General features: G+C 36.2%; 1 protein-coding gene across 13 annotated transcripts in view; it reads left to right on the top strand.

The window, feature by feature from the left end:
- PAM (peptidylglycine alpha-amidating monooxygenase) overlaps positions 1–10,873 on the top strand; it is a 177,177-nt gene that overhangs the window by 54,036 nt on the left and 112,268 nt on the right. For all 13 annotated transcript variants that reach the window (XM_017869167.1, XM_017869165.1, XM_017869164.1 and 10 more), the window contains exons 5-6: positions 8,203–8,288; positions 9,706–9,789. In XM_017869167.1, the coding sequence (XP_017724656.1) occupies positions 8,203–8,288; positions 9,706–9,789 (170 nt within the window). The remainder of the gene's footprint in view (positions 1–8,202; positions 8,289–9,705; positions 9,790–10,873) is intronic.

Genomic DNA, 10,873 nt, shown 5'->3' with positions numbered 1-10,873 from the left:
TATTATATATAAAATACATATTTTATATTCTTTTTTTTTTTTTGAGACAGAGTCTCGCTCAGTCACCCAGGTTCTAGTGCAGTGGTGCGATCTCAGCTAACTGCAACCTCCACCTCCTGGGTTCAAGCAATTCTCCTGCCTCAGCCTCCTCAGTAATTGAGACTACAGGCATGTGCCACCATGCCCAGCTAATGTTTGTATTTAGTAGAGATGGAGTTTTGCCATGTTGGCCAGGCTGGTCTTGAGCCCCTGACCTCAAGTGATCCACCCACCTTGGCCTCCCAAAGTGATGGGATTATAGGCATTAGCCACCACGCCCAGCCACAGGACTTATATTCTTATTTAAAGATAGTATACATTATTTATCTTCCAATATTTGGCAAAATCTATACTTTAAAGAATTAGAGCTCACAGGATATTTCACAGCCAGAACTTTCAGTTGCTTCACAGAAACATCTTCCACTCCCCACCCCCAGTGCCTCACAGGCTCAACCCTGAAGATAGTTGGTGGATATTTTCCAGCTGTTTAACATCATATCCTGTCATCTGAATTATAGTACTCACAACAAATATCTATTAGTGTCAAAAGTCTTGCATTATTTTTCTAAAATTTTTGAGTCATGGAATTGATCACACTCATTTTATAGTTGCAAATCTGTTCTTCAATTATTGTAAGATATAGACAGCACTTTAAATGAAGACTCCTAAACTTTCACATATATTTTGGGTATGATACCTATAACAGTTTTGATGCTTAAAATAACCAGAAGTCATTCACACTCTAGGGAAACTTATAAGGAAATACAAAGCTGTTTCAAGGAAAGAAGAAAAAACTGTTTTAACATCAAAATGTCAAACTCGGATTTCCTGTTTTCTGTTTGTTAGCTAGGATTTCCTCCTGTTTTCACTTTAGTGTTCCATTTTCATTGTGAGCAGGTTGGCAAATAGGTGTCTTTAATATAGAAAACATGTTTCCCCTGAAATTATGAAGTTATAATTCACCCTCTGTCTTCAGGCAGCATTTTAAATATGAAGGCAAAGAGCTATTCTGATGATGTTTCACTGTTGTGCTGCCCTCCTTTGCTCTTTGTAATTGCTTCTTTCTGCTGTTCATTAAAATATATTTACAGTTATATTAAGTTTACATGAAAATAGTAGACACAGCATGAAACGGTTTTCATTATGTAGTCATTTTAATTTTAAAGTTTTTTTCATCTGCACACATTCTAGCCTTTTGTGACTCATTCCAAATTAGCAACTCACACTGGCAATGTGTCTAGTTAATTATATGCATGTGCATTTAAATTGCGTACATAGATTTGAACCTTTTAATATTCTGTAGGGTGGTCCCTTTATAGTTAGAGTGGGCCTAGTGCTCAATTCCAAATTAACATACCTCTAGAGGATGCAAATAAGGACCAGCTGATGGAAAAGAAGCAGCTCTGCTGACCCATGTAAAGAAGGCGGTAGTACCTGTCGGATGTAACCCCAGTGCCTTTTTCCCAGGCATTTGGAGGAGGAAAACAACTAACCCCATCTAGGGACCAAAGGAAAATAATAGCACCAAGATTAGAGCAAGCATATCAATAGCATGATTTGTTGCACTTTATTTGTGCTCTATAGACTTAATTCAAAGCATGACAATTATAAGTTCCCCAGATTTATTAGCTGAATATGAGCCTAAACTAAGCTGTAAGTGAGCAGGTGCTCTTTTGAAGTTGTTAGTCAGTAATGAAATGAAGGTGCTGAAAACTGGGTAAGTATAAAAATTTACTTAAATAGTAAATTTTGAGGATATCTTGGAAATTTAAATATTGTGTTCATCTATTCTATGAATTACTTCATTCTGTTTTTACTCTTAACAATTTTTTAATTAAGTGATAGGCTACTTACAGTTTCAGTCTTTGAAAATCATATTTTGTTTATGCAAATTGTGTTGGCATTTGGGGTAATTCTGGAGTACTCTCTTTTTTTAAATATGAGATTGTAGGCTAGTGCATTTTTTATTCTGCTGAGCACAGGATGTAGAGTTTAAAACAATTTAGGAGTGCAGACCCCACGATTTTGTGTTTAAAATATTGGATGATTAAAGCTAGTGGGCTTCTTAAGTATCTAGTCTTATACTTTGGTGTGATCTTCTATGCATAGCTAAAATTATTTTTAGTTCTTCTTATTAATATTTGATTTTAAAGCTAGTTCTAATGACACTTAGGACCAACTAATCTTAACAAACCAAAGATGGCTTCTACAGGTTGTTTGATGTTTTTTGATGAAAAAAAATCCCAGCTGCTTAAATGAGGCTATTTCCAGCTGTTCTAACTGGGAATCATTCTCAAGCTAAAGCAGTAGTGCTTTACCATCTTATGAAGCTTTAGCTTAAATCCCTTTCAACTGTTTCTATTTATTAACCACCTGCTGTGTCTTTTTAAATGCCACTATCTCCACAGGGTTACAGCTGCTGATGAGGAGAAAAAAAAAGGAGATAAAACGTGTGTGTGTGTATATGTATGTATATAGAAGCCTATATGAGAGACACCTGCTTGGGTACTCATTTAAATGTCTGTTTTTTAAAGGTGATGTTATTTTCCAAATAAGCCCACAGCTTTGTTGCCTCCCTCCCAGTGATAATGATTCTTTGGTTGAGAACAGTATTTGCATATGCTGTCTTTATGCTCCTATTCCATATCCTGGCCCCTGTCATCCATACACTATATACAGCAGGATTCACTGTGTCTTCTGCAATGCCCTCTTTGTTTTTTTCTGCCATAGGAAACTTCTAAAATTAAATATATGTAACATCCTTGTCAGTATAAATAAAAATAACAGAATCTCCCAAATCTACACTGTCTCTTGTTTTAAGCGCTGTAAAATGTGGCATTGAGTGCAGTAGTAGTGTTTAGACATAAATTACTGATAGGCTAAAATTAATAGCTTCCATTCTCTTTTTCCACTTTAATATTGTAATAGATTCCTATCATAATGCATATTGGGATAGTGTAACGGATCAATTTTTAAAACACAGTTGGTCTCTGGTTCTAACGTCTAGTCACCAATGATTATGTTCCTTAGCTAATAATATTAAGGTACTTGGATTAAAGATGTTTAACAGGAGTTCCTTAGCAATTGCCCAATTCTTAGTAGACTAGTGTCAACTTTAATAAAATAGAATGTTATAGTTGGAACCCGTTTGACTGTTTCAACAGAAACAAATGCATTTTTTCCTCACAAGACTAGTACTTTATGTTAGATAGAGTAGCAATATTATAATGCAGCATTGTATTTAGCACAGATCCAGAACTGTGAAATCAGAACATCTTGGTTTCAAATCTCAGCTCTGCTACTTGGTAGTGGTAATAAACATTGGTTAAATGATGTCAGCTGTATTGGTCTGTTTCCTCATCTATAAAATTGGGTCACTAATCATTGGCAGCTTGATTGGGCCATCATGAAGGGTAGATGAGGTAATATAAGTAATGTGTTTCGTGTAGTGTCTGACATGTAGAAGGGATAGCTATTATTTTTATTCATTTATTAATAAGGTATGTATTAATCATTCACTATGTGCCAAGCACTTTGTTGGGCATGGAGAATTTGGTATGAACAAAACAGACACACACTCTACTTTTGTGGACTTACTGCCTGTCTAACCTTATTGGAGCAAAGGAACAGTGGGTAGTTTCTGTGATGCTATTTATCAGGCTGGTATTTCTTAATCACCATTCTAATTTGCTTTTTCCTTATGTATCCTTCTAATTACTATGTTAATGTCTATCCATTGCATTGAAATTCACATAGGATTGTCTGAATTTGGGAAAATATTCTATGGGTTTATAGAGCAGTTAATAGTATTTGAATATCTGACTCATACTGAATGCATTTTGAAAGGTAAGGACCATCCCCTCATGCAATTGATTTTGTGTTGTGTTTCTTTAGAAAACTTTCTAACTTTAGATCAATTTTCCTGGTTGTGGTTCTGTTAGATATGTAATGCATTAAAATTGGAATTTAAGGCTATACAGATTTAACTTGAGGGCATGACTGTTACTATTATTATTTTTTTAGTCAAAAGAAGAAACGAGTTATCAGTTCTGATCTTCCCTGAGTAACCTTGGCTTTTAAATAGCCTTTAACAGATACAACCAGAGAGCCCTTTAACAGTCACTCATGCTGTCTTTGGATAATTCAAAATGACAAGCTACCACTTTTCAGTGCTTGGCACAGTCAGAAAATATTCATACCATCTGAATGGCTTCCCCGTGGATTAGATGTGAAAAGGGTTCTATATGAAAGGTCCAAGAATCCAGACTAGTTTTATTTTCAAATGTTAATTCTCATCATTTTTACTATGAATACTAAGAAACCACAAGGGAGCTATGTGAACCTTTTCACAATTTAATCGACTTAGTCTGGAGGAGCCTTTAGGAGAAGCTGCTAGAATGATAAGAAAAAGAAACCTGGTTGATGAGGCCTGAAATTACAACAGCCATTGATCAAGAGTTGCATTGCTTCCCAGCCTTAAGGCTCTCTTTACTAGTAAGAATAGTGAAAATCCCCTCTACTTCCATAGGTCCTTTTTTAGGAAGCCAAAATATACTATACCATCGTTCTCTTTTTGGTCATTTTACATGGAGAAAATATGATGCCATTTTCATTTAAAATGGGAAATGGAAATGTTCACCACTCTGATATGTTATCAGTTATAGAACTCAGTTCTCTCACCCTCTTGTTTTTCCTCTTAGTCCTTGCACTGAGTTTAGGATTAGTTTCAATGTCCCGGTGTCCTCTAGTGAGCCATTCTTTACTCAGTCTTGAGTTTAATATATTTTTATTGTAAAACAGGTTTTAAAAATTAAACCAATGTTTGCCTTGAAGCTCTTATTTACCAGACCTGATAAGAGAATAAAATATTAAATCATTGTCTCTTTGTACATATGTCACGAACAGTTTATTTCATCTCAAATTTGATTTTAGAATTGCAAGCACAAATTTCAACTTAGTTCAAGGATGACGGTAGTAATCAAAGCTTATCTCCACATAATATCATTCGCTGGCCATAAATCAGTGTGAAGAATTGAGATAGAAGGGACTGTGGCAGCCAGAGCTTTGAGTCATGGTTTAGCTGTTTGACCTTTGGAAGTTACTTAAACTCTCTGAGCTTATTTAGCTTTAAATTACAGCCTGCTGGCAGTGTTGTTATATAAGCTGATTTGTTAAAACAAACAAACAAGCAAACAAACAAACTAGGCAAACAATAATTCAAATTTATTGATGTTTATATTTTAAATTTTTAATCTAATTTTTTAAATAAAATATTATAACATGAAGTTGAGAGTGCAATACAATTTAAGCTAATTCAGCTCTTTAAGTGTCTGTACATGGAAAGTTGAAAACTCACCTAGAGGTAAATTTCACGAGACATTTGTTTCATGACGGGACTTCAGCATGAAGATATTATCCTACATACTTGTACTCGACGTCCTCACAATCTGGGTGGAGAGAGAGAAGTAAGCTGACACTTAGGATGAGGAGTGCTGTACTTAAGGAATGGAAGGTGGGTGGGGGTCAGAGAACACTTCCCTGAGGAGGAAGGCTTGAACTGAATCTGGAAGGAAAAAGTGAATACAAGTTTTTCAGGCAGAGAGCTGGGATGGGATATTTCAGGCAAAGAGAGCAATGGGAATAAGGAAGACTGGAAACCGGAAGCAACTTGGCAGGACTAAAAAGGGGGTATTGTCTGGAGATAGTGTCTAGATCATGACAGGTCTTATGTGTTATGCTACAAGATTTGGATCTTATTTTGATTTTATTTTGGGAAGTACTTGAACGATTTTGAGCCAACAAATGACGTAATCAAATGTGTAACTTAGAAAAAGTTACTAAACCAGTTTTCTCTGTTATATTTCAACCTGGTTCTTTCTAGTCATCCATTGAAAATCAACTTCTATATCAGAGGAAACAATTATCTTGTTTAACCTAAGACTGTCATCACATGGGTGTTAGGCATTTGTAGTGTTTATGATCTTTGTTGAAAGCTATGAAAATTGCCACCCAAATCTTTAAATTTTAGTAGCTCACAGCAGTGAGATACAAAGTTCATCACATTTGACAATATCATTTCTTTATTATAGCTGAGGCCAGGAAGGAAAATTTTGCTTTTGGGCATCATCCAACATCCTGAGCCTTTTAACACACTTGGCATAAGGATGTCACAGACATTTCTTCCAAGGTACAATTCTTACATGATAATGATCCGTCATCATAAGTGTATTGTGTTTGACAGTGAACAGTAAGAAACCACTGGTTGATGTCTTTTATATTACACATTACACAATCTCTTTTTACAGCCTGATTTATAGAAGCAAGATCATTTTGCTAAGCATAACCTTATCAAGACCTCCTGGTTCTGAGTTCCTCACCCCTTTTCAGACAGGCAACACAGTTGTCAGCACTCATTGCCTATCCTCCAGCCTCATTTCTGGCTAGAAGCAGAAAACATGTTAAGAGTCCCTGCCTCTGAGTCTGAATGAACTTCTTACTAGTGGTTTTCATATGTGCAACATGGGTGTTTTCTGTGTTTCTGGCTTCAGTTTCTAACTTATTTAGGACCCTATCACAGTCTGCCTTTGTTTCCCATCCAGGTCAGGGGCAGTGTACATTTTTTTTCTGTGTGAGCCAACCTCCATCCCAAGAAGCTGTATTTGTCCTTGTCCTTTAGAGTCTTCAAGCTTTTCAGATCTGCCTACACGCCTGACTCACCTTTTTTGGTCCCAGTTTTCAAAACACAAATAAATAACAGCAACACAAAAATGTAGCCTAACAATGTTTGGATTAAATCCAATTTAATAATAGAAAAAGCTAAGAGATATAATGGGAAAAAAAATGTGTGGCTTGGAGTCAGACGTACTACCATCTATTAATGCGGATCTACCAAACATCCGAGCTACTGCACTGAGTGCCTTATACACATCACCACAGCAGCCCTATCACAGAGGTTTCCACATAGGAACTGGGCCTTTGAGGGCTTATAAACACACCCAAGATACAGAGCTGCTAAGGGGTGGTTCTAGAATTGAACTCCAGATCCGTCTTTCTGCCTGGGTGCTCTTTTTACCCTGTGACACTCTCAACAGTGAATCTTCAGATAAAGTGAATGTTTTGTTAAATAATGCATTGCCCTAGAATAGTACTTTGAAGTTTGTAAAGTCTCATTTGATTTACAGAATAACTCTGTGATGTAAGTTTAATTATCCCTGTTTTCCATGAGAGAAAACTAAAGCTTGGTGAGATTAAGTAACTTTAAAAAAAGTTAAGTAACTTGCACAATACAACTTATTAATGCATTCCAGTATTCATAAACTTGATCATGCATATATAAGATCAAGAATCCTTAAGAGAGTCTGGGTGCAGTAGCTCACACCTGTAATCCTGGCACTTTGAGAGGCCGAGGTGGGTGGATCATCTGAGATCAGGAGTTCAAGACTAGGCTGGCCAACATGGTGAAACCCTACCCATCTCTACTAAAAATACAAAAAATTAGCCTGGCGTGGTGGTGGGCACCTGTAATCCCAGCTACTCAGGAGGCTGAGGCAGGAGAATCACTTGAACCCAGGAGGTGGAGGTTGCAGTCGGCCAAGATCGTGCCATTGCACTCCAGCCTGGGCAACAAGAGGGAAACTCTGTCTCAAAAAATAAAAAAAGAAAGAAAATAAAAAAGTAACTTTTTAAGAGGGACACACTTGTATTGTTCACCCTACTGATGGCAGGCACCGTTTGTTGCTTTGGGCAGATTTGTTGACAACAGTGATCGCCAAAGGGGAAATGTGTATGACTTTTTTTTTAGTCCATATTTCTGCGGCATTAACTTTGGTTTATACAGACTGTCTATGTAATGCTTGTTTTTCTACCTGATTACATAAAATATATTCCATATATGAACATATCAAGGTAAAAATTATATATCTCCCTCACAGGATTGTTTCACATCAGGCAAAAAAATGTCTCCCCTTTTATGGCTTTTTTTTTCACACAGGAATAATTGTTTGCCCTACTCTTTATTAGGATCTTAAAGCTAATATCATACAATGATGATATATCGATGTACTTTGGTTTCAAATATGTTCCCCTATCACCTCCCACCATGGGGAGCAATTTATGCATTTTACTGTTTAAATCTTCATTTATACTACTTTTTATTTTCTTCAGGTTTTGTGATGAAGGAACCTGTACAGATAAAGCCAATATTCTGTATGCCTGGGCAAGAAATGCTCCCCCTACCCGGCTCCCCAAAGGTATGTCAGAGGCCTCTTGGGTGGTCGTATGTTCAGCTGCTTAATTTCTCTTTCCAAAGTCCTTAACCATTGATGACAATGTTCTATATTGCTGCTTCACAGTAAAAGTGCTTGCATTACCTGCTTTGTATTGAAAATGTTTCATTTAGGTAGTTACTCTTTCTCTGCCTCTCTTTGGTAAGTAGTTTGCCCACACAACAGTTTAGATAAAATTAGAAAATAACCAAGGATAGATACCTCAAGCCACCTTTGACCTAAGGCACATTGGTTCTTGACAGCAGACACATTTCATTACCCAAGAGAGCTAGGAATTAAATAAATTGCTGTTTCAGCAGAGATTTTTTTTACAATCTTGGAACCTAGGTATTTAACATGATGCCAGACCTCAGCTGGCTTTCTGACTGCACCTCTAAATTGTACATAGCTTCCAATGTGTGAATGTATTACCAGACTCTGTTTTATTACCCGAATATTTCTTAATATTAAAGGGTATGTGTGGTTCTGTTACAGAATAGGTCTGTCCTGGTTCATGGATGATATTGTGATACACATGCACCTCTCTTTCCTCCCTTACTCATTGCCAGCATCATTAAATGATGTCTGATTTCTTGCACTTCAAATGAGCCTCAGAATTCTCTCCATACGAGGCAGCTGCAACCAAACAAGTTTGAAACTAACAGAGAGGTCTGTCATAGATTTGTTGACAGATTTAGATACATTACTAGAGGAGATCTGTAAAAAATAGATTTGTAAAAAAAAAAAAAAAAAAAAAAAAAAAAAAGTATACTTCAATACTTCTGCCGGTAAATATTGTTCCCATTTTCTCTGTGAATTTTTTAAAGCTCACTAGCAAGCTAGCTTTATTAACAGTAAGACTATTAAGAATATTCGAATTCCAAAAATTCACTGACATAATGGACTTTAGTAATCTAGTTGGTAACTAGTTTCCTCAAAGCCATTTTTGTAGATACCTCTTTTCACAGCAGAAGAAAAGTAATGCCACTTAAATGCTCCTAAGAAGTCTATTTCCTATATTCGATCGTAAAATAAATATGAATATATACAAGCAAAATGGGAGAATGGGTTTATGTATGTCTTTTAAATAATCAATAGAGACAGGATTTTGTTTTGTTTGTTGTGTTTCTTTCAAAATGAGTGAACAGTCCTGCTAAAGTGTAAGTGATTACTCTGGTTCTGAAGTGGGAACTATGAATAGAATTTCATCATAGTTTTGAGGAGATTATAATGACAGATTATATTAGAAATTCTCAGTCAATGTCTGTTTTATTTCAGTTTTCATGTAATATAATTTTATATGTTATATGTTATTTCCCTCGATTTCATAGATCAGCAATTTGAGATTAACTCCATTTTAGATGCTCATTTCTAATATATTAACTTTTTTATAAATCTTTAGGTGTTGGATTCAGAGTTGGAGGAGAGACTGGAAGTAAATACTTTGTACTACAAGTACACTATGGGGATATTAGTGCTTTTAGAGGTAAGTTTTGAAATGTTGGAACTAAGCAAAACTTCCAGTACTATATTGTTTAAAATGCATGCACAAACTATTATCTACATCTTAAAAAGAATTGCCCACACCCTCTGCCCACTAGGGAACAATAGCTTTTGTTTCCTTTAATTTGGAACTGTTGAAGGAATGAATTTTATTTTAGAAGTCATTTCTATTAGGCACCTGTGTATGCTACTGTGTTTTCTTTTATGCTAACTTTATAGAGCTCTCTTGCCTTGTTTTATCAGCCTGCTCCTGCTCTTATTAGGAGTGCTGATCATTCCAAGCAACACTGTTGGAAAGCATAGGAAGGTACTGGTTTTTTATATTTATGTTGCTCTGAGCAAGCCACTGAAAGCCTATAGGTTCTGCAATACCAAAGAGGTTCTCAAACACTCAGGCTCATGTCAATTCCTTATCTATCCATACCTGGCACTTCATGAACTCACCCATTGTCCACTGCTGTAAGGCACAGACCCCAGCCACACTTTAGGTAATGCCGAACACTCCCCTAGACACGTGTTACTCTACCTGTGATAGCTATGCACTTTATTTAAATGCCCCTTTCCTTATTATAGATCATTGGTATGAGGAAGGGGCCTTGTTCCCAAGGCAACCAAGGTCAATGCTTGTTACTCCTGCTGCTGCATTTAGTCAAACTCCAACTGCATTCGGGTTCACATGAGACTGTAAATATTAAGTAGATTTCTCCTTGTCTTTATTGCTTTTCTACTATGTCTTGCTGACTTATATATATATTCTCCTGAATTCTCTAATTTAACATTATGTTTCTAACTAACCTGATACATTTCCCTTTCCAAACACATTAGATATCTCTCCAGCAACTAAACTTGGAAGTAGATGACCATCTCTGCCTATGAAATACCCTTTAGGACCTTTGCTAAGAAAGCCCCATGGGGTAGAAAGAGCCATAATTTGTCCGCATTCAGAACGAGGACAGTAAATGCAGTCTCCTTCTGGAAAAGGGTGTTGAAAGAATGATTTTATGTCATTGAAAGCATTCTACAATCAAATATATTATGAATTAATATATTTATTAATATATTAATAA

This window comes from Rhinopithecus bieti, unplaced genomic scaffold, assembly GCF_001698545.2.
Source record: "Rhinopithecus bieti isolate Rb0 unplaced genomic scaffold, ASM169854v2 scaffold_4104, whole genome shotgun sequence".
Lineage (NCBI taxonomy): Eukaryota > Metazoa > Chordata > Mammalia > Primates > Cercopithecidae > Rhinopithecus > Rhinopithecus bieti.
Note: the sequence above shows the minus strand (reverse complement) of the source record. Positions and strands in the feature narration are given on the sequence as shown.